General features: G+C 37.4%; 1 protein-coding gene across 2 annotated transcripts in view; it reads right to left on the reverse strand.

Moving 5' to 3' along the window:
- Nucleotides 1-25,118, reverse strand: part of PARG (poly(ADP-ribose) glycohydrolase) — a 58,704-nt gene that overhangs the window by 24,726 nt on the left and 8,860 nt on the right. For both annotated transcript variants that reach the window (XM_064716808.1, XM_064716807.1), the window contains exons 5-9: nucleotides 24,279-24,401; nucleotides 23,480-23,563; nucleotides 22,311-22,385; nucleotides 7,168-7,260; nucleotides 4,926-5,083 (exon numbers count right to left, since the gene is read on the reverse strand). In XM_064716808.1, the coding sequence (XP_064572878.1) occupies nucleotides 4,926-5,083; nucleotides 7,168-7,260; nucleotides 22,311-22,385; nucleotides 23,480-23,563; nucleotides 24,279-24,401 (533 nt within the window). The remainder of the gene's footprint in view (nucleotides 1-4,925; nucleotides 5,084-7,167; nucleotides 7,261-22,310; nucleotides 22,386-23,479; nucleotides 23,564-24,278; nucleotides 24,402-25,118) is intronic.

Consider the following 25,118-nt stretch of genomic DNA (forward strand, 5'->3'; position numbering starts at 1 on the left):
GTAAAATGTTTTACCCTGGGGAATCTAAAACAAGAGACAGCCAACAGCATGGTACAACTAAGTTCTGGACTACATGACTGTATTTACTAAGCTAAAAAACCTTCAGATTCAGTACTGTTTTAATCACTATAGAAAAGCAATTAGGCCAGATTCATAAAAATAGTGTCCTTTTGAAGTTGTCTAATTAACGAGTGTTTCCGCATTTACCAAACACAAATGTTGATTTAAATTTTTTGACAGAAAATTATACTTGACTTGAAGTAATTCATCCAAGGCTAATCACTTCACGTGCCCAAAGTAGGCATAACAGAATGAGTTTTGTAGGATCAGTGTCCTTTAACCCAGAAAACCTAGAACCACTTATCAGAGGAGCAATACATCTCAGTCCAAAACAAGCTCTCTCAAAGTCATTAGATAATCTATGCCCAAGAGAATATTCATTAGTGTTATGAAATTGATGTTGTTTATGGAGAGATAATTGCATTACTGGTAAATTAGATTTCAATTCTCCTGCATAAATGTACCATACAGTTTCCCATTTCCTTTCATATATTATATATTCCATAAAAGAAATATATCTTAACTAGTGTGTTTTTCTCCTCATTTCCAATCACTTGAAATTACTTTAAAGGTTTGTTTGATAAAGATGAAGAAATTCAGTCCCAGTGGAATACTGGTGGTTTCAGACCAGAGCATGCACTAATATATGTGCCAGAAGATCTACCAGGCTCATGCTGTTAGACTTTACTGCCTTCAGTTATGAATTCAAGCCCAATATTGCATCTTCACTTTAACCACAGAGTTTCTGAACAAAGAAAATGAAGAGTTTTTCTCACTCGACACAACAGCTAAAACAGATCTGTAGCAGGTCAAGGACACAGAAGAAGCAGAGCAGGTCCTTGGCAAACCTGTGTCATTTCCAGAACACTGATTCAATATTGCAGACATTTTTCCTCACATTTTGCTTTCCCGTATAACTAAACTAGACAGTTTCCTAAATTACCAAATTCTATAGTGTCTATAGTGTAATTACAACCATCACCACAATCAACTATTTTAAACTCTGCAATCAACATCATAATGTAGAGTCAATGCAATTCAGGCTCTACATTCAACCAGAATGCAACTTCCAAGAAAAACACATCAAGAAGGTAAATAAAATGGCCAATTCAATTCTTTCTTTCTTTTGTGATGGGTTATTTTGGAATAAAGCTGCACAATCTAATGTTATCACATGTATTATAGTAGTGTTTTTAAAAAGAAAAATTGAACAGTCTGAATTTAGCTTGATATTTTGAACAGAAGCAATATTTTATGCTATTTAGTAAGATCTAATGTTTGGCCACTGAATGGATGTCATTCTACCTACTCAAATTCATAAATATTAAAGCTCTTAAACTATTATTTCCTTTTTATCAACTACATTTGAAATGAATTATCTTATTAATGACTTAAGATTCATAATAGGCTCATCCCTGCCAACCAAAAAAGGGAAGAATTCAATTAAATTACTGAGTATTTCATTCTACACAGGTGACTTTCAGTCTGTAGCAAGATAAGGAATCACAATGGACAGTCAGTGTCAACACACACCATTAAACCAAGTGCTTCTGTGTCAAAAGAGGAATGGCCACATTGCTTCTCCTCTCATTTGGCAAGACTACCAGCATGAGAGAAGTAAAGCATGGATGGTGTGTGTTAATGCTAACACAGACAACAGCCTTCCTCCCAGCCAGCTGCACTCCTGTCTCTATGAGCCTTACATTTTGAACTATCTTGCAGTGACTGTCTTGTTTTGTCAAACAGATTTGTACCTTGGGAGGAGTAGGGGTAGAACTTACATTATCATAGTTAACAGCACATAAAAACCTAAAGCAGGGAGAAGACTGGGAGGAACAATGGAACATATCAGCATTTAAATGTACAAATCATAACTATTTTATATTGTATAAAAAGATACTAATATTAAAGTCTGCATAAAGTGACCTGACAAAAGACTGTGGTGTAAAACAAAAACCACAAGAAAATGTACATAATTATGTTTATAGCTTAGAAGTGGAAAATTTCCATTTTTCAGTCTCAGAGATTTGAGGGGAGGAGTGGGAGCCTTTTCTATGAATGAAGACAGGTCATGGATAAAGGAATGGAGGATCATCACCTTTTCTAAAGAAAAGCCCCTCAAATGCTAGCATTCATGCACTCAGTAGTTTCGCTTTGTTAGGGAACAACAGCAGATTATTTTTGATACCTTAAGAACAAAGTCATTCACTCACAGTCACGTAGCAAATGAATTATGCTGAGGAAAGAACTAAGTCTGAAAAAAGCAACAGACCATAATACTGTGGGGACAAAAGGTTGATGTGTGAACAATCTGTTATGCCCATCCCTAAGCAGACTGAGCAGAGCAGCAGCCTCCAAAGCCTTTACATCAAAACATTTTTATAAGCAGGAAAAAAAGTCACAAATATTTAACTTCAGTCATTGCCTACTGCCTTTTGAGTACATCCAGCTTCCCAAAATGCCTTTCTTAAGAAGCTGAAAACACACACTGCAGTGAACCAAATCCTGTCATCTTTACAAGTCTGAAACAATAGCTGAAAACATGACTGCTCACTCTGTCTTTGCTACTGAAGAATAACTTTGCAGGGCAGGAAAATACAGGGTTGATAGGAAGGAAAAAATCCATAAGATGCTATGCATCCTCCTTCTCCTCTCTCATTTTAGATTTTAACTAAGTCAGGTTATATGCAGCAGCAGAAAACTGTACATCTTTTAGTACTCTCTCCAGAACTCTTCCTTTTGCTTTTGTCCTACCAGTCTCCCACTCTCACCAACACATTTTCTCAAATTTTATCCACTGCCTGCCACACTTTGTATTCTACTTCACTAATCTGCTTATTATCAAATTCAAAATACTGGGGGTGTAGGAGTGTGGATTTGGTGCAACAAATGGTTAAGTAAAAGAAGGAATGGAAAAGAAAACTGTACTTATCTAACAAATGCATAAATTGGCAAACACTGAGGAAGAGACACTTTTAATCCTCAATAACCAGAGGACATTGGCTTCCCTTCTTTCTCCAGTTTGGCAACAATATTGTTGTTCTTGCACAAATAAAAATGGCTTTCTCCCCTATGTGACTTGAAGCTGGGCATTGCCTCATGCACAATGCAAAAGGAAGGCCTGAAGGTTGTCTGCTCTATTCCCCTCCTAAATAACATTGTGGGACCTTTACCATGATAGCACCAGGCAGCCAAGGCAGAAAACAATGCTGGACTGACTGGAACAGAGCAGAAAATTCTGAATGCTTGGTACTTTGTACTGGTCATTCTTTGAGTCCACAGCAAGAAAATATTTACCTAATAATTTACCAGGGTTTTTTATTTAGAAGCAGTTTGCAGTATTATGTCCTGAGTCAACCACAAGTAGTGCACTCTAATACTATCACCTTACATTGCTCTGCAATTCTCATAGAGGAGCATATGAATTTACTCTGGTTATTTAACAGCATTTTATTCTATAGTTGGTAAGAAATTACCCAACTAGAAAAATTTAACTGCTTGGTTTATAAGATGCTTAAATTGCAACAAAAAACAGTCGCTTAAAGTCCTTTAAAGATACCACAAAATACAGTTAGAAGTGTGCAGTCAAAGAGAACTCCTTCCAGACCTTTCACTCTCCTCTTTCAATGCTCTGAACATCAGTATTTTTGATGCACCAATGGTACTTTTCACTGATTTGTTCTTAGGAACTACTGGTAGAAAAATACATTGAATTGTATGGCATGATAATGTCCACCCACACTTCTGTAACCCACGGCACTCTTGGGACAACCACCCAGACAGTGACCCTGGTCCCTCTGAAACACAACAGTATGGACAAACCTGGGACACCCTTCAAGGCAGCAGCTGCCAAAACCATCATTAGTGCATTGGCATGCCTGATAATTTATTCTGAGCAGTCCCAGTCCAATACAGCTCCCATAATACACAAACCCAAGTGTGCTGGATCCCAGGCAGCACTGTTTTTGTATTTCATCTCAGCCATCACAGCACATACACTACATCTGGTAACAGTGAGGAATAAGAAAAACTCTAAATCAATAATCTATCCAAGCTTCAGCCTAGCAAACTTAATGTTGATCTACACTTGTATGCAAGTGCCAAAAAATTATGAACTTGTATTTCTAATCTACAAGTCCACGTGAATCATAATATTCTGCAGTAGAAAATGCCTCCCTCTACTTCCCTCATTTAAAATTGAAATAAGCATATTTAAATTATAAAAAAAAAGTGTAAAGAAAAAAAATTATAATCAAATCTGCTTGTAAGTTAGCACTAGGAAAAAAATAAATGCTTGTTTAGACATCAGAGTATCTTTAAGTAAATTCTTATTGTGGCCTTCTTAGACTAACTCAGCAAAAAGAAAAAGTTAATTTTAATATGCAGCTCTACAACTGCCTTAAAATAATGGTATGGATGCTGAAGAATGAAGTCCTATTGATATGACTTACTGTGCAGCTCACCACTGATGACACAGGAGACAACAGAAACGTGGCTGGGGAAACACCGACCTTTAATTTAAATAGACACAGAACACTTGAAGCACAACTAAGATATACCATTTGCAGATGATTGGCTTATGAGGAGGCAGGGAATTGTATCAATCTAATTATGCCAGAGCAAGAGTGTGTCTGTGCATGCTCATGCACAAAAGAAAATTTGGAATATTGATTGTCCTGTGCACAAGATCCTTTCTTATATAGATGCACAGTTTTCTTTTTTCCCTTAGAGGCAAGAGAAAAAAAGGACAAAAAGCAAACTAGTGAATTTAGTGACAGAAACACGAAACAAATGAGTTTCTCCCCTAAAGGACAGCAATATTTCTATGGTAGGGTTATCAGGCTCATTTACTGCTGATGCCATACCTGTTGAAGTTAATGTCTGGATAACTGGAATACTCAGACTTCATCTTCGCATTGCGACGTGGAAAAGTACAGAAGAAAGCATTGGCCAGAAAGCTGGAGATCTGCTCCTGGGACATGGTGATGGAGTGATTCATCTTTTGTTTCAGCAGAGGTATTGGCTACCAGCAAAAGGCATGAGGGGGAGGAAGGGGCAGGGGACAAAGGAGGGAAGGAGAGAGAAGAATAATTAGCTTACAAAATTACATTTGTTATATTAGAGCAAGAATAATTTAGGCCATTGGTAAAGCCTTTAATCAGCAGCACCCTTAAAGTCAAGAACAGTTTATTCAAGACAATTCAGAAAGGGCTTGCCTGGCAAACTGTATATTTCTAATCAATAATAAAAGGATCAGGAAAGCACAACTTATCAAACAAAACCATCAGGAATGCAGAGGGGAGAAAAATAGATGGGATGTAGCAAATCCTGGGCAATGTTAAAAACTGAAACAAAAATCCACTTTCAATAGCTGTATAGTTAAGACCCCTTCAGGGAATGCTTTCAGCTGCAATAAGCTTGCTTTGAACTTTACCAAGAAACAAGGAAGTCATGCCACAGATCATAACTCTATGACTTGCTTTGAATTTTTTCCCATTCTACTTGAAGAAATAACACTGTTGATATTTGTAGAAAGTGTGCAATTATTCATTATTTTATAATCAGAATAAACAAAAAGCTCAGCTTCACTTTGGTCTTCAACAGTTTGAAGTTTTATTTTACTCTGGTCAGTGTTTCCTTAATATAAAAAGAAATAAAGGGCCAGAGGGAAGAAAGAACTCCCCAACTTGAAGCACTATACATCTTTCATTTTATCAGGCATTAGCCTTCTGATTTTGAGCTTTGGCTCACAACATTCATGGTATTTTAGTTTTTAAATTATGTGTTAATATGGAGCATGGCAGGAGCACATCATTCTGACTGCTGAGTCCAGTAACCATTACAATAAACCCACTTGACAGGAGAAAGAGAACACAGTTTTCACCTGCTTCCAAAATTGTCAGCCATCATCATTAGCCTAGCACCAGTACAGCTACATTTTCATGCTTCTAATTGTGAATACAGAAACTGCTGTTGATTTAGACTGTTGAATACCCAGCCCTGTTTACTCTAGAAAACAAAATCCCTTCATTCTTATAACTACTACATTCACATTCACTGAATCTCATTCTGTCTTCTGGCTATTTAATTAACAACCTTTATTATGATGTCTGAAGTCACACAGCTAGAGGGGTAAAAAGCCTGAGAAGATCACTCTAATAAGTTCTACAAACCTATAAAAAGAGAATATTTTGGATAGTGTTATATTGGAACAAATTTATCTTTATGTCTAACCAAAAAAATGAGTCTGACAGAGATCTTTACAATTTACATTGACTAGCAGTAAGTGATCTCTAAAAGGCTTGCAAGTCTTGTGCTTAACTTGTGCTCAGAACCTTCATAGTATTTTCAAACAACTTCCCTCATCAAGTTACCAACAAAAAAAAGTAAGTAATATTCATAGCTTGAAGTTATGTACATACTTTGGGACCCTTGCAGCACAAAAAAAGTAGGGAAATATTTCTCCTGCTTATTCCCAATAGGATAAATTCAGAAAATGGTAACAAAGAAGTTTACAAATTGTTGTCATCCTACCAATATGTCACCTACCATACATCCTCACTCGACCAGCCAACTCACTTTTATCAGATTCACTCTTTATAAAACTAATTCTCATAGCATTAATACAGAATTATTAAGGCTTGTATGTGTGCAAGCTCTAAACAGAATGAAGTAAATGAAAGCTTTATGAAAGTACCACTTCTAAGATGAAAAAAATGTAAAATAAGAAATTTAATTGGATTGAAATAAAAAATTGAATCAGATTATTCAATTGTACCAGTTTTTAAGGTTGATTTTATAACCTGATTTGTTGTGTGGCCATTTCATTTAGGAAATGCAAGAAGCAACTTCAGCATATAGAAAGGAAAGAGTTACTGAAGTTCAAGCTAAAATTGTGACAGTGAGATTTACTTTTATTTGCATTCTATGACATAATTGCAGATGTGTACTGTCTATTCTGCTCCTTAGGTCTCATCTGCCTTCAACACAAAAATTACAGCTTTTATTAAGAACATAACATGACCCTGATGTTTTGACCTCAGCCACCAGCTGCAGTTTGCAGAGAAGAGCTCTGCCACAGAGCACTTGCTAGCTGGGTTTGCTCACCTGGGTGCAGATACTGGGGAGACACAGTGCCAGCTTGACCATATCAGGAAGAATGGACTGGAACAGATGTTGAGCCTCTGCATCTTCAAGAACCTGTTAAAAAAATAAGAAGGAAAAAAAGCTTTTTATCTCAGAAATAACGATTGAATTAGAAGTTTGTGAAAACAGGACCTATGCAAAAGAAACAAGAAAAAAAGAAAAAAAACAGGTCCTCTTGCATCATGCCAAATCTGTAACACTTTCACAGCAGTACCTCACTGAATTCACCTTGCAATAATGCACTGAGATACAGAAACAAGTCTCAAAAGTTGCACTTGAGAAAACATGTCACCAAATGCCCTTTTCAAGAAAGCTTGAGTAAGTTATCATTTTATTCTTTCCAAGGCAACGAACCAAATTTTCATCTGAAGAAATCACTACCTAACCACAGAAGTACTGGAACGATTTACTCAAATTTCATATTCAGGTCATAGTCCAAGACAAGTACCTGTGACATCCTCCTATAAAGGACAGACAAAATGCACTCCTGGCTCAGATCAGGAGAGTTGCTGGGCCTCTGCAGCAACAACAGGAAATCCTGTGCAAGAGGATGCAATCCTGGGCATTTTCTGCCATCCATCCCCACCATGTTCCCTCTAGAATTCCAGCCACTGCTACATAAAGGTGCAGCCTGCCAGGCCCCACAGGCTGAAGTTGCAATCTTTTCAGTCTCTTCCTGCAGGACACCTGACACTATGACTATTTCAGCTGCCTCACCCACTCTTCTAACATACTTTCTGAGAAGGGGAGCCAGAATTGACAACACTGAAAGCAAATGGGCACACCCATGTTTCACAATGCCTCTCAAAGCTTTTACACCCAAGAACAAGTCACACCAAAGCTTCCTTGCCCTGTCCTCAGTTCTCCCCTGACACTGTCTGGCCCACTGTATTTGGCTGCCAAAGCCTATCAGGCCAATATATTCAGAGCAAGTCCAGGAACCCACCCACATGCCTACTGACGTATCACACACCTATTTTTCAAAGATGCAAACATTTCCTTAAGGTAGGCAATGGTCTTCTAAGAAAAGCTAGGATAAGAAGTTATAAAAAAAAATGCAACATGAAGTGGCACAGTTGCAATATGTGAAGCAGCACAAAAGCCTCAAAACTCTCAGTCTGCTGAATAAAAGCACATTCCTATGATGAGGAAGTTTTTCCCCTTATCTGGGGATACAGGCATCAGATGTCAGTGGCTGTTAAGATTTGCATGCTGCGTTCAAGGCTAAAAGCAGAGAGAAGAGAACACACACCTTGCACTACAGCTGGGGAACAGAAGACAAAGGTCACAGCTCAGTTGTCTGTCTCCATCCTTCCCCTGCAGAGAATCTGTATTTGAGGCCAATACTTTCTACCAGTTTCTAGACTAAAATCCTCAAAATTCTGAAGTGCTGGCTTTAAAACTACACAATATTATTTTTCAAGTAACACTTAGAAAATTGATTTGCTACCAGTTTTGCACAAAACCAGCTGCAGATAGAATGGATGAAACAGCATGAAGGTATTATCAGCTTTAATTTCTACAACAATTAAGACTAATTGTGAAATCACAGGAACAGATCTTTTTAGTCATATTATCAGGGCTTTGCAATTCACATTTCTAATGAAAGTTTCACATAGGCTTCAGAATATAAAAAAGACACTGGCAACTCTCTTGAGAAGGAAAACATGGTGCCTCTGACTCTAGACACACTGATCCTCAAACACTGAAAATAATGTTTGAAGGTAACTGTAGCAACTTCTGCTCTTCCAAGATCATTCAAATAACCATAGAAATATCTTGGCTCTGCTGTCTCCTGCTCCAAGTAATAATATAAAGGGATAAGAGTACTTAGGAAGTTGAAAATCAAAACACAAACAAATGCTCAAAGCACAAACAACTTCTGCTTGGGAAAAGGAGGAAAATATAACAACACCAAGACCTACACAGTCACTTTCTATGCATTATGTATGTTGCTTTTGGAGGCATAAAAATGAGAGTTTAATATAAAGTTTTAAAATGAAAGAACAACTTACAAAGACCAACAAGTCCAGGAAACATGAAAATAACTTGATATGAGGAAGAATCCAAGTAACAAACAAAGTACTTCTGAAAGTAGGATGGGAAATGAGCAAGATGCATCTCTCTCTCCTGTTGCTGGCTGCATATGCACCTACATATTTACACAGTATAAGTCAAACCCTGAAACCTATGACCTAACCTTTAATATTATCTGCTCTATCAGGAAACTCTGCTCTGTTCTTAGGCACAATGTTTTTAAGTGCCATAAAGTAATCAAATGAGCATTTAAAACCCAGAATTTCAGATCTCAACCCATAAAATGAATACATAAGTCACAGCTATTCAAAAACTGACATTTAACCTCAGATGTCTACCAGGCTGTCAAATTCTGATCTTCTCTTCCCTTCGGGTAACACTTCCTCTCTTTTAAAGCTGACATATAAATAGTGGCTGCTGTGCTTTGCTGACTGCCACAGACTATACAGTATCACTTATCTGGTGACACATTATGGCACCAGACTTTGTCAGAGCTGTCAAGACTTCAACCTTTTCTTTATGCTTCTTTGAAAACAACATCATAATAGTGTGAGACAATTTCTTCCCAAAACAGAGGCAGGCCAGCAATTGCACAGCTCAGCTCTGATGCAGAATACTTAACTATAAAGGTCACTTCTATTCTGAAATCCTACTTTTCTTTCTTCTTACCTTCCTAATGATGTACCAGAGTATGCTTTCTTTTCTATAGTATTTCTATGCATGAGTTTTACTAGATCTCCACTAATGAAAATGTCAACATTTAGAGGTGTTACTGCCCAAAAGTGTTCTCCTTGACTTCTGGTTATTCTTACATGTGAATGAAGTGAATTTTTAAAAGAGCTTTGGGTGCCATGAGGACTCCACAACTTCAAATATATGATCATTGTGACACCACAGACCTTGTCAATAAACTCCTAATTCAGCATTGTTCTCTACCAAATGGCCACATCCATGTAACTAAAGTTTACCCTGTCTGCCCAAACACTCTTCCTGTACAGGTAACATTCCTTTGAGGTTTCTATGAAAAAAGAACACCTGCAAACCCCTGGCTGCTTGGCCCTCACAGCCTCTCTTGACCACTCACCCAGCACACCATCACTCGTGCAGCTTTGTAGACCCACCACTGTCACTGCATATTCTCAGCTATGCTGAGTGCAACAGAGCCTGGTGTTACCTGTGACAGTCTTTTCAGGCTTTGAAAGCAGCAAAAAAGGAGCACTCAGTCATGGAAAGTAAAAGAATTCCAGGACATGGAGTGCTGACAACACAGCTACATCTGGCAGACATCCCACGATGCAAATGCCAACCTGAAGAACCCTAGCATCAGCAGAGAGAACACCTGGCCACAGAACTGAGGGGAGATTTATTCACAAGGCAACTCTCTTCAGAATGCAGTGACTTGTACTGAGGTAAAATCCAGCATATTTAGAGTGACATTGCACATTCTACTTATTTGATGCTGCTGAAAGAGGAAGGTGTTCATTCTGTCCATTCAAACACATGCACACACCCTCACACACCACATTTCATCAGTTCCCATGTTCATCTGACAATTTCCTGACATCCTTCATCTTGCTGATTCTACAGAAAAATAATCTGGAGGTGGAGATAGTCTGTCCATGCAGTAATAAGTTGAAGCAGCCTACCAAAAAGTCATGCATTACTTGATGTGTGCAGAGTGGGTGTTAAGTGAAAAAGAATCAGTCATGACTCTTGTCAAAGGGCTACAAAGGCAGAATTCAGTAGCAACCCTTCTCACTGAAAAAACAGGAATGTTCTGGTCAGAATGAAGTTGTTAAAACAAGCACCTCACTTGGAAGTAAATCTGCTAGTACAGGAATGTCCATAAATTCACTAATGTGTACAAGTTTTTCAAGGCTACAACTCTACAAATATTAAGAGAAAAGACCGAGTTTCCATTTTTAAAGGAACTACCATTTGTTTTCTAACTTAAGGAATTCTAAAATGTGAAATGGTTGTCAACAAATTTTCATAAAGGAAAATACATTTAAGTATGGTAGCGATTTTGGTTTTAAACAATTGATCAGTTTCTCCTTTCCTTATTGTGCACTACTGTCCTTCACAGCTTCCTTCAGTATTTGTAACAAAAACATAAATACATTGTTGACTTTATCAGTGCTCCAGCTATGTAAAATACAAAAGAATTAAACACATGCAGGGGTTATACCTTGAGGGAAAAGTACATGAAGTCAGAGTTGCAAAGCATGACTTGCTTTTTACCAAAGAAATAATTTGGCAACTCCAACACTATTTTCACTGGAGTGACTGATTAAATGAACAGGACTTAGGGCTCCAATTCCTAAGATGCAAATGGCTCAGTGAGCCGTAGCAGAGGTATGAGCTCTTGGCCAAACCTGCATTGCAATTTAGCAAAATGAACATTTATCCTGCAGCAGAGGCCTGACTAAACATGGCTGTAAATAATGGCCTCTTGTCACTATAAACCAGTCCTCCAAAATGCAGGGAGGAATATGCCTGACAGGCTAATAAGAAGGATCTGAGGTACCATGGGGTGATAGTGATGGTAGAGAGTTTAAATCTAAATCTGACAGCTCATCAAAGCAAACAAACTGCACGTAGGGTACACAAATCTGGAGAGCTCCATCTATCACAAGGGAAGGCACAGCCATCATGCCAACAGGCAGGCAGCATGCTAAGACAGCAATGCCTTCATGATTTCAATTTGGTGGGTTTTATATGCCCATATTAACTTCTGTGGCAGGACAAGGACCAACTGAATCATGTTCTTAAGGATGAAGAGGAAAACCAGAGTGCTTCCTTCAGACTGTGTATCTCTTATTTCCTAATTCTAAAGGATTTTGACCTTCTGACTTTTTCCTTCACAGCTGCCATAATGTCTCATGCTATCAGTGATTTGAATCATCTACAGCTACTACACTGAACTTTCCAGTAACAAGTTTCCAAATCATTTTAATGTAAGATATCATATGGTTAGAGGTGATAATGCTGAACTAAATAATTTGATGAGCCAAATAACTTGTATGCACTCTATTTACAGTAGGTTCATTCTCCTAATTTCAGGAATAGGTTTTTTCTTTTTCCTTCTTCACTATTTTCCATTTATCTCAAAAAAAATATCTATGTATATTTTTATAGGATATTTTGAGGTACATGAAATACTTCAAATCTGAAAACACTGTCCTTGGAGGTATTTTCAAAATGTGTGGATGTGGTGCTTAGGGACATGGTTCTGTGGTGGATTCTGTGCTGTGTTAATGTTGGATTCTGTGAACTTCAGAGTCCTTATCAACATAAATGGTTCCATAATTTTGAGGCATTTAAACACCTGAGTGTGCTCAGACAATCACAACATGTGGCTGCTCCTTTATTGCACTGTTTTCATTCTCCCTTCCTTCCAGAGCAGCCTGTACTTATTTCCCTGTTCTCCTGTCTCACCCAGAAGTCTCCTGATTTTTGCATACTGTTAAACACTTAAACATGGGGAAGTATAAATCCATTGCTAGAAGCCTGCAGTGCCAAAAAAACAACAAAAAAGCTGCTTATGACATTGAAGTCCTTTAACTGAAAGTAACCAACCTCAGACTGCCAATCTGTACTCCCTTTCTTCCTCTAATCCTTGTCATAGGTGCCTTTAAACATTACAGAATCCTAAGAGCAGACTTTCTCAATCTGATATTTGGAACAGCTGGGAGAAAACAATTGAACAAACAAACACACAAACAACAAAAAGGTCCATGCAAGTTCTTATTGAGTAACTTTAAAAACTAATCTATTTAAATTAAAGCCCTAAAACAAGCATCACTATGTAGTACTCTCTACAAAGCCTTTCTTCCTGCACAAGGAGGAGATCAATTCTACTTAAAGACATTGTGCAACAACTATCAGTGTACTCACACCCAGACAGAGACACCAGGCTGCAGCCCAGTAACTCACATGCCTCTGCAAAACAGACTCATCATAATGTCAAATACTGTACATATAAACAAGACTGAAACATGGAAGAAATGTGGGGTGGAGGGTGTGGCGTGCGTGCATTCTAGTTCCCATTTTATCACGTCAATGAATTTCCAAAAGTGCAGGATACTACTCTCATCTGCCGCTTTCAGTTCCCTTACAAAACTAATTCAGTGGGAAACACACTCAGCTGTCAAATCCATCCCATTTATTGAGTGCTTGTCTGATTAGAAACAAAAGGAAGGACAAAGTAATCTTTGGAGGAAAGAAGAAAGAAACCGTAACACTGGATTATGCAGAGAAGAATCTTATTTGAGAACAAGAATGCTCCTGACATTTATCAAAACCACAAACTGACACTTCAAAAGGAAAAAAGAAGACAGCTTACAAGGCAGAGGTTAATTTGGCTATGTTTAATTTTCTTCCCCCCAAAGGCTCATTCATGTCTTCTGCCAATCCAACTCTGGAATAATCTCTCAGGTGTATCATCCTTAACAACTGCTGCTTTGTTCTCAAAGCTTTTAAACATTCTAACTAAAATCTGAGAGAACAATGTGTGTTTATTTTCCAATCTCTTATAATGGTTTTAGAAGCCCAGTTTATACCTCCAAGGAACTGGAAATCTACCCTCAGTCATTTTCCCTACCCTTCAGGCCACCAATAGCTTCTCCCTCTCTGCTGCTGCCCAGCGATTCTGTCAGGGCCAGAAGCATCACAGCCACTGCCAGTCCTGGCATGAAAAGTCAAATCCCACTTTCTAAGTACTTTCAAGTTACTCTAGGGAAGTAGAGCAGTGGAGAGGACAATGACCTTGCCTCTACAGAAGAGCTGTAACATGAGGGGAAGATAAAGTTCCTTTCACCTGCCTGATACAAGTTCCCAGTGAAAGTGATCTGTTTCCAGGATTGTTCAAAACTTTTATCTCTCTGAATACAGTAATAGGGGAAAAATATTTACTACTGCTATGATTTATAAAACATTTTTTAAAAACACTGTAGAAGCATTTGAAAGCCTTCAGATACTAAATACATTCTGCAACCACTTTTGAAACTTTCACACAAAAAGCTTCATGAGACAACACAGCTGTTACCCTTATGGAAACTGCATTTTCTTCAACATGCCAAAAAAACAAACCAAAACAAAAAGTCAAGCACAGGAAGAAGTGAAAAAAAAAAAAAAAGGATCAAGTAAAAACAAAACTATACCACTGCAGATTTTAACCAATCTATATACCATCTGACCATTTTTTGCCTGACTGTCAGTATTACACGGTCTCAAAATGACCAATATTTAAAGAAAAATATCTAGTAATTACAATTTTATTGGCCAAATAAAACCCTCAGACCATCTTGAGGGTACACACTTGGCCACCTTTGTAAACCTGCTCTTTAAAGAATGCATGGTAGCAGTAACAAAATCTCCGAGGAAGGCATATAAACAAATTCAGTTTTTCTGATGAAAAGGAAGGAGGAAAAAAAATCGAAGAATATAGCCACAATCCACTTCCTTTATACTTCATAGTCACCCTAAAAAATGACAATGCCTCTTTTACCACTTCCCTACCTACATGTACACCTTTTCAGTGAGCATTTCTCTTAAAAGCTTTGACCACCAGGGTTTGTTTTGTGGGGCTTTTGTATTCTAACTGCTCAACACATTATAAATATTTTTCTAAAAAATCCAAAAGCACTAAGCAGCTAAGGAAAGCCCTCCCACAATAAAAAGAAACTTCTCTTAGTCATTTGGGATACATAGGTGAGCACAGATAAATGATGACTTACACATAATCCAGTGGAAGAAATCTATTCAACAGTCCTCTGACCCCAAAAGAAAACAAAGCAAACATCAGAAGGCAGCCTTTAAACCCACAATTTTGGGGTTTTTTAGGGTTTTTTTCTTTTGTTTTTCAAAGAGGAATGTTCTCAATACAGTGAAAAACTGAAAGAGACGCTCAGAATGTACCCTTACATAGATCTTCATTAAAGCACTGAGTATCCACAAGCACCTGGGACACAGCACAATTATATCTCTGCACCTGCTATGTGCAGCTACTCCTTCCCTGATAACTCCAACTCAACAGTCATTGCAACAGTACTTACAAAACACCACTGCCAACACAGTACAGAAAACTAAGAATAAGCCTGTAATTCCCTGCTCTTTCTGCTCTACAATGCTTAGTTTCTAATGTCTCGAATGTGTACAAGATGCATATTCCCCCCCACCACAGAAAAGCTCACCTTTTGTTCAATATGGGAATAAATTCCTTTCTGCTGCTGTGAAAAGAAAGCCCTTCATGGCACACTCAAAAGACCTTTCCAGTTTAGATTTTTAAAAGGTAATCTGATGTAATGAAAATTGCTTGAAAACATCTAGACTAAAGTAAAATCCAACAAGGAGCAATGGATAGGCTATTTTCAGCCTTGGGACATTCTGTTTCTTGCTTAAAAGCCTACATTTGTAGTGCTGACATCTCTATACAATGCTCCCTTCTGTTAGTACTGTCCAGACAATTATAAAAATGATTTATCAAAAACCCAGTCACCAGAACAATTTGGTACTTCAAAATTCCTTCTATTCCAGTTTCACTGATTACAGCAATCACTTTTTCAAGCAGGTCATTCAAACAACAAAACAAACAGCAAAGACTGTCATGGTTCATAAGACCCACAAGGAGACAGGAGTGGGGTGAAACCCTATTAGAACATAAAGATTTCCCAAGATATGCACATACTTTACTGTAGCAGTGTTCTGTGTTTGGTCTTTTTCAAATGAATGAAAATCTAGAGCTCAACCACAATCCAATTATACTATATTGCATTTGCATCATCTTCACATGTTGGATTTATAGTAATTTTATTAGATCAAAGTTTGAAAAAACAGGAAAAAATGGAACCATAATTTCCAAAATTACCCAGGTAATCTGAAAACTTTCTCAAAGTAATTTTAAGGTTATTAAAGATAAGACTATACACCCACAAAAGACTGTGTGTTTCTGTGGCTGTCTGCAATTCTGCAATTGAACTAGAGTATTTCATTCAAAGAGAGTTCTTAATTTTATTCAGTTATCTCAAAATGCAACCAATTCTTCGAGAGGAAGCAGACACACTGCCAATATTTACATGTCTGATTTTTTTGCTCAGTTCTCTATCATTTAGTATGCTCTATTGTAACTCAGTTACTTATATCTGACATTTTCTGAAAGCAGCAAATCCAGCCCAAACATGCTAGTATGCTAGGTAATAGCATACATTTAAATGAGAAACTACACTTTGGCCAAAAACTGCACTAAGCACTTTCTGTAGATATCCCAGGTTTTACAGGTTTGTACCACAATCAGCAACACACACGTGCTAGGTGTTCCAGTTAAATACATTCATGTTCTTCTATTTACTTTAATTATTCCTAAGTGCAAAGGCTTGACCAAGAAGACTCATTGTAACAAGCTCCATCACTCCTCACTTTCAGAATATTCTCTTCTATTCTGGAATCTGCACACAACAGCTGCAGTAGAAGTGGTATTTTAGAAAGTGTGTGTGCACACACCCATATAAATACTGCTAGGCTGAAATTAAAATGGCAAGAATTTGTGGAAAACAAAAACCAATTTCTAGTACAAGAGTTAACTTCAATTTTGCAAGGAAAGGAAACCAGACTTTTGGAAGATCAAAACATATATAATATGGATGTGTGATATTTGTGAAAAATAGAAAGAGATGTATTTATAGATAAATTTCTTTACATATTTATCTTTTTACTTAGTTTATGTGTTTTTAAATTACATTTATGGAAAATTTTAAAAAGGCATTAAGTGAAGTTCTCAAAACTCACAAGTAGAGACTTGCATGTAAAAGCAGATGGTAACAAAGTCTCCCATGCCAGCTGTTCTGAACCTCTAAAAGGATTCAGCATGCAGTAGCATCCATCATGTAAGTTTTAGTGGAAAGTGAGAAACAGAACTCCTTTTCTGTCTTGTATCAAAACTAATTACAGCTCTAATTCTAAGACAACTATTTTTAAAGGGTGTAGAAAAATAGCAATATATTCCTTCAGTTTGACATGAGAATTTCTTTTCTTGCTACATGGCTTTTTATCAGATTTTAGAATAATCTGAGGTTTGTGCCACAAAAATCCCCAACTGCGAACAGTCAGTTTGGAGGCTGAAGCCAGTGACCTCACGCTTGACTGGAAAAGGAGAAAGAGGAGGACAGAGAAAGCAGTCTGGTGAATTCTTCCCTCATGCTGAAGGTTCTTCTCTGTAATTAAGTATAAAGAAGGGAAGAGACTGGTCTTTTTAGACATCACTATCATTTTTCTTTTAATCTCATAAAAAAATCTAAAAGTAAAAGTTATACAGCTTCTTTTATAATATAAAAGGATTTCCTGGATGCTGAATTTGCATGGGAATCAACAGCAAATATGAAATTACTGGCCATTAAATAGACTGATTGGCTTCAACAGCTTTCTCAAAAGACAAAAAGACCACAAGGCATCCTTGCACAGGCACTGCAGACACAGACACAGTTTTCTTTATACTAAAATCAAATCTAACAGTTGGAAATTGAGTATTACACAGTGGAGAGTGTCTTTGTAAAAATACTGATAGCATATCCCCTCTAAGAATTCCTACTTGAGTCAAGTAGGCACCAAGGGTTTAAAGAGAGCCTGGAAAAGCAAATTTTGAAAGGCATAAGTGGCTTAAGTGATTCAAGCATTTAAAATGTCAATGACCTTTAGTATTCTTGCCTCTTAGTCTATTGTATAGATGCCATACCTTTCTGTCAGCAACATCTCATACTGCACACTATGCAACAACAGACCCTGCATGACAAGGCCACTTGTCTCAATCTCAGCTTCAATCCAGCCAAGCCATAAGAATGTAAAAGGGACAATAGCTCCCTGTACAACAAAACAAGAGTAGAATGAAAGCACAGCAGCAAAGGATTCCTGGGAAAGTCTAACAGCAAGGAGCACAGGTAATCAGCAGCACTTCCTCATTTGCAGTAATCAGTACCAGCAATTCCCAGAGCCCTCTGTGGGTGTCAATGAGATCTTTCTAACAGCAATTTCTCCAAATTCCTTCAAAACCTGATATAAGGCAGAGCATCCTCTAGCTCCCCTGACAAGGGGTTCCACAGCATTCAGTATCTCAGTAAGTACTTTTGCCTGGTGTTGAAACCTTTACCTGCTAAGAACACTCATCTGGTGTCCCTTAACTGCTGTGCTAGAAGAATGGACAGCCATTTCCTCTTCACCCTCTCTTACATTTCTTTTGCACAGCACTGTTACACCCATTACTTATGTCCCTCAACTAAGAAGATAAGGTGAAATGATCCTCACTTATTTAGACATTTTTCATATGGAAACTATTACATACCTTTGCATCACCCCTGACTCCTCTCCCTGTATCTTCTCCACTTCCTAAACTTTCCAGCAAAATGACCAAAGACTCCAGACAAACAAAATACAGTAATGGATCCACTGTATTGAACCTGCAAGAGGTACTGTGATCCATTTGGCAGCCCAGCTGCAGCAGCTCAGAGACAATCACTGCCTACGCCACACAAATTTACCTAAACTCAATCTTTGCCTTGTGCCATTTTCAGATTTTAACACTCCTCTGTTCCTGAAAGGGCAGGACAGAGGCAAGCAATAAGAGGAAGAGTTCATTGACAAGAATTATGCTTAAGCTCTAAGAGACTTTAAAGCATATAATAGAGCCAAAGCATGTCCAGCACAAGGAGACCCAATCTAAAGCAGCAAACCATGCAATTCTCTTAAATGATGGAACCCTACTATTCCCTTTAGATCAAGTTGCTGTTGTCACAGATTAGTCTAAGGCATAACTCCTGAGTGTCCTAAACACACTTGTTATTTCATGCACTTGGGAAAAAGAAAAAGAACTTGGCTTTGCCTGGAAGTGGAATGGCAAATCCAGAAGAAAGAAAAATAAAAACTACCACAGTACATAGCACCATTGAGCAAAAGCATGTAATTAATACCCAGCCCATCATCACTCCCAGAAATAAAGCTCATCTATAACACATTGTGGGTTCCAGTACAGCTCCATCCATAGTGGTTTCCTCACATTTCCTTTTCTGCTTGTTGCTTACTCTTTCCTGGCTTCTAGGTAAGTTCTGGGAAATCAGATGTAAGGATGACTTCCAAGTGACAAGAGTTTTGCACGTACAAAGAAAAATATTGGAGGTAATAATTTTCATCCACAAAGTAATAATTTGAAGAAATTATAAGCATGTATGCCAATATCAACAGACAGATGGCAAAACAAATGAATACAACACTGTGGAAATTCTGAAGAGAACAGCAAAAGAGTCAGATGTCTGAAGTAAACAGCCACCAAGATCTTTACATACACTGTTCTATGAGCAAGTTCTATGTTCTATATACAAGTTCTATGAAATTGTCAAAAGAAACAGAAAGGAATCCAAGTATCCCAATTTACCTCACTGTACAAAGAGGAATTATACTTCCACACATTAACTGACATTCAAGAGAATCCTTTGGAAAGTGTGAGGGCTCCCTCTTCTGGCAACACTTTGACCAAACTGCAGAACTTGCAGGCTGTGTTGCTCCCAGAAAAAATGTTGGCTCACATACATGATATTTATTTCCTATTAGTTAAGAAAGCTGAGAGTGCTTTCATCCTAAGAGAAAATAAACCTAAGCCAAATAAACTGGTAATTATTGTTATTATAAGGAAATTGACTTGAATCTTACAAAGTAGTGTTTAAAAATAAAGCATATTTTGATAGTATAACTTGCAAGCAGCCACCTAAAATAGGAACCCCAGTATGACAGTATTTAAGAGATTAGTAGATAAGATGAGCTGTGCCCATAAGCAGAAGATAAAATAACAAAAGGCACTTTATAACCAAAGACAGACCTACTGAAGTAATATCTGAATAATGCTCCAAACAGACATCACTAGATTTACAGACACAGCTCCCTTCTAAATCACACTACAAATCCTTGGTTAAGCAGGCACTGGAAGTCAATAGTGCCCAACAATATAAATACATACCTGACAATCACAGGCTCTGTTTTAATCTTTTTCTTTTAAGCTATATTTGTGACCACATCTCCTTCTGTTGAGCTGCTGCCACTCCCTTTGGGCTGATTACTCAGACCAGCTTTCCTTTTAACCAACCCCCTCAGCCTTGGCTGGGTAAATCTGAAACAGCTCCTCTGTACCCTCAAAATCGAAGGATAAACCAGAAAATACACAGGCTAGTGGTAAGCCCTTAATCATTAACTCATAAACACAATAAATTCAAAAGCACTACAGCTCACTATAGCCAGTATGTTTAGGTCATTTCCACAGAGGATGTCAACTTTCACACAAGAGCTGCTCACTTAGACTGCAAGCCTTCTTTGAAAGCAGATGCCTTGTTTATTTACAAAACTTGGAAAGTTCACACATCCCTTTATAATGGAAAAATTCAAGTATTTCTCTGCAAAATCTATCCCCTCCACATGTCCTGTAAACTCAATATATTCAACAAAGCAACCCAGGGCTTGCTTTTGCTCCTGTGGTGTACAAGAGGCAACTCTGTCACAAGCTCTTCACTGTTTCTTATTTAAAATACTGCAGCACACTCTTTTAACGTGGCTGAAAATCTGTGTATGAAACAGATCTCCACCCTTCATCTGAGAACCACACAAATAAATCATCATTCCCAGGATACAGACATTTCCTTTTCATCCTCATGAAAGATGGATGCCTGATCCCCAGTTTATTTCCCTATTGTTCCCCCTCCTCTGGAGACAGCTGACATTACTTACGCTCTCTGGCTGATGAGCTCTGACTCTAATCACCCAGAGTTTCCAAAATCCCAAATGCACACTGTGAACGCATCAGGACAAGCTCAGTTGTGCTTGTAGCAATATGATGTAAATCTGTTCTGTTCCTGAGTCAGATTTTTAACTGAGCAGCACTCATACTTTAAAACATTTTAATTCAAGTAGGCATACTTCAGTAACACACGAGTTACCCAACAGGCCAAGTTAATTTTGCTCAGCAGGAGAGTCAATAGGAGCAGGCACTGACTGCCCACAGCCTCTACCATGGAGCCATGTCAGGGACCCCAGAGATGAGAGGGGGGAGCACTAAATCTGCAAGATGGGTGAGCAGAGCAGCTCTCATGGCTTGCAAGTATGATACCACTGGGATTTTTATAGGTGCCTTTTGTCAGCAGTAATAATACTGTGCTGCATGCAAATGAAAATTCATTCTGTGAAAGAGCAATGGAGACAGGCAACAGAGAGAGCAGAACAGCTCCTCTGATCACACGGCCTCAGCAAACATCTATTCACATACATAACAAACAAAATTCACTTCCAATCAAATTTAGTTTCCACTGTCTTAGCAAGCCCCTCCCACAAAAACAAGTATGTGTGTTTTAGAAGTACTTCTGAAGTATTGAAGAAAAATACAACAATTTCTACTGCATCTCATTTAATCTTTCATTATGCTTTAATTAACATAGTTTCTAAGTGTCAGTCAGGATGTACATTAATATTAGTCCAACTTGCATTTGAGACCTACTATTCATCTCCCTTTTCCATCCTCCCCATGAAAGTATTAATACCTAATACTTGAAAAACCCATCCCAGTCTTTCAAAGGCACTACAGTTTAAATTCTCCATCTCATCAAATAGCAAAATTTTCCTGCTATACCAGCAAAGCACAGTCTATACAAACACCACTGCAATAAAATATTAAAGTTTTACAAAAAAAACAAAAAAAAAATCACTTTTTAAAACAAAAAAAATTACACTGGAAATATTAATATGATTTCTTAATAAATCTGGTTGTCATAAACCAGGAAAAGGGCATTTCTCACCTTACCCTCAGGAAGCTTAGACATTACTGAAGAAACCAAATTACATGTAAAAATTTAAAATTAAGTCAGTTTATAACATAATTATTGTTTCAGCTGAAATTACCAGCTAAATAGCTGCTCACTTAGATATTTGACAACTGGAAACTTTTACTCTTGAAAATGGAAATAAAGCTAAAAGCATTGAGACATATAGGCAAAATAGTCACTTTCATATTACTTTTCTTCCTATTTTAAATCAACTTGTTTTACCTTCTCACAGAAGTCAGCAAGAGCTGTGAAGTCCCATTTCTTGGAATAAGCAACATTGTACCTCAATATGGCCTCCTAAGGAAGAAGCACAACAAAACAGAGCTAATTATTAATGGAAGAAAAACCATTTTAGGAAATTTCCTTCTTGAAGGAGCAGCACCATCTGGTGGCTAAAACCTTCCACAGAGACTACCAAAATCCAGAACACTTAATTTGCTCTATTAATATAGAGAAAATCCTTGATACTGAACTCTCTGGTTTGGCTTTAGCAATGAATAAGCTTCAGTCTATGGGGTTTTTTCTCCTAACACAAAATAAGACAAGGCACATCTCCCAACAAACAACATAAATGTTTCCCATCCCATGCTTGCTCTTTTAACAGTACCAATAAAAGTTATTTAAGGTATAAAAGCAATATAGCAGAAGTTGTACCAGTTTAGGAACTTAAAAAATCAGAACCACAGCAAATTAAATAGACTCTTTAAAACAACAACACCCTTAAAAAAGTCACAAGAAAAAAAAAAAACAAATAAAATATCATCAAGGGAAGTTTCTTCAGTTGCTGGGGAAGGTCTGTTTGTTCATTTAAAGTTTATCTATAGCATCCTCCTCCTTCCCTGCCTTTCAGGCATAACCTAAATTACATTATTCTTCACCAAAAAAACATAATAGCAACTCTAAGCTGCTCCAAATCAGTATTCATGTTACTGTAAGACTTTGTGCCAACATAACCGTAAAAGTTATCAAGAGCCATTAGTCTCCAAAATCTACAGATTTCTGTCAGCAGCTGGAACTGTGATTTCAGTGGAGTGAACTGATGCGAGGAGTTACTATTTGCAGCTCTCACCTGTGCATCCCCAACCATCTGGCTACTCAAAACCCTCATGCTATGTTTACCACAGACTAGGATATACTGCTGGACAAACACAGTTTTGTGTAGACCTAAAAATGGCAATTCATTCAAATAATCTGAATAAATTCACTAGTAACACTTAGTCCTCATTAAGAATCTTCATTCTTAAGAAATCCCTTGAACAGCAGAGAATTTTTCATAATTTATTTTTCTAAGTCATTAAAGGAATAGAACCAAACCAGAATCACTGGTAGTACACAGACAACCTGAATGTATTTATATGTATATAGACTTGATTTCAAACTGACAGGCTTACCTTCAAATCATGTGAGCAGGTAAATTTGTTAAGTAAAGCAGTTTGGATTAGTTCCCATCGACTTCCAGCCGTTCTATCTCCATTCTTTAAAGTAAAAGCCCAAAACAAAGTCAAATTAAATTATTCAAAACATAAAGACACATTTACTGTCATTTGTAAAATTGATAAGAGAAAAGACTAAGTGTATTTAATAGAGGCTATAAGAATTCTTTGTTTCTGAGTCAAGTATAAATAATCATTATAGAGTTTTTACTACAGGACACATTTGCTGATTACATTCACCCTAGTCTGAAGTACTTCAGTGGGTATGTTTAAGTCTCAAGCAGTGAAAAGAAATACCAGACCAACAAAGCATACAGGGCTAATCTCTGCAATTGTTTTAGCAGAACAACAATAGATACACCTCACTATCAGCAATACCTGACAGAGTATTATAATCAAACTGTGCTTACAAATTCATTCACATGTGTTGAAATTGCAAATTGCTTCACACACACATAATAGATAACGTATAAATATGTAAGTAAATAAATATATTATTTATAAGGAGTTCAAGTTTAAACTCCATATAAGTTTAGAAATATATATATCATCAAATCATTGGCTAAGTAAAATAATTACCAGGAAAAAAAAGAGTCTTCTGCTCTGTCTGAAGCATCATGACCCAAAATCCAGTTTTTCAGACTTGATTTTCTAATTCCATAGTCAGTCTGACAATTGAGCAAATGCAGTAAACTGAAAACTCATCTATGTGTAAACAAACTTATTTGATCACACAACTGTAAATACTTAATCTTACCTCATCCTCTACAGGGTATAAATTTTGTTCTGAGCAGGGCATTTTAACATGCTTGTTGTCCCACAGATCTTTGTAGTGAGTTGGAAAAGGTTTAGGTACCTCTCCTTCCCTCAGAAGATCTACCTGTAACACAAAAGGACAGGGGGGAAAATATCAGACTCTACTTTCAAGGTTTTAAGTGGAAGAAAAAAAATAAGCAAAAACACAGTTTAAAAAGCTCTCATCTACAGCCAGCCTTTTTGGAAAGGGGAAAGCAACAAACTGATCACATGATAGCTACTCAGAAAAAAATCCACCTGTTAATCTTATACTTGTTGAAAAGGACACCACCTTAACACACTCAAATAAAGCAATATAATCAATTACTTACTGTATCTCCAATCACCAGCTAAAGATTTCCTCATTCATCAATTTAAGTATCTACATATTTTCATCCAAGTATTTTCAAAATGTAGTTACAAATGTACCCACAGTTATATATCATATTAGTGGGGTGCCCCATGGCAGGGAGGAATGATGAATCTGACTCCATGTTCTCAGAAGGTTAATTTATTATTTTATGATACTATATTATATTAAAGAATGCTATACTAAACTACACTGAAGAACACAGAAAGGATACTCACAGAAGGCTAAAAAGATAATAACGAAAACTCGTGACTCTATCCAGAGTCCCGACAGAGCTTGGCCCTGATTGGCCAATGAGTGAAAACAACTCACAGCAGAATCCAATGAAACAATCCCCTGTGGGTAAACAATCTCCCAACACATTCCACAGGAGCAAAACACAGGAGAAGCAAATGAGATAATATTTGTTTACATTTTTCTCTGAGGCTTCTC

Source organism: Zonotrichia leucophrys, chromosome 6, assembly GCF_028769735.1.
Source record: "Zonotrichia leucophrys gambelii isolate GWCS_2022_RI chromosome 6, RI_Zleu_2.0, whole genome shotgun sequence".
NCBI lineage: Eukaryota > Metazoa > Chordata > Aves > Passeriformes > Passerellidae > Zonotrichia > Zonotrichia leucophrys.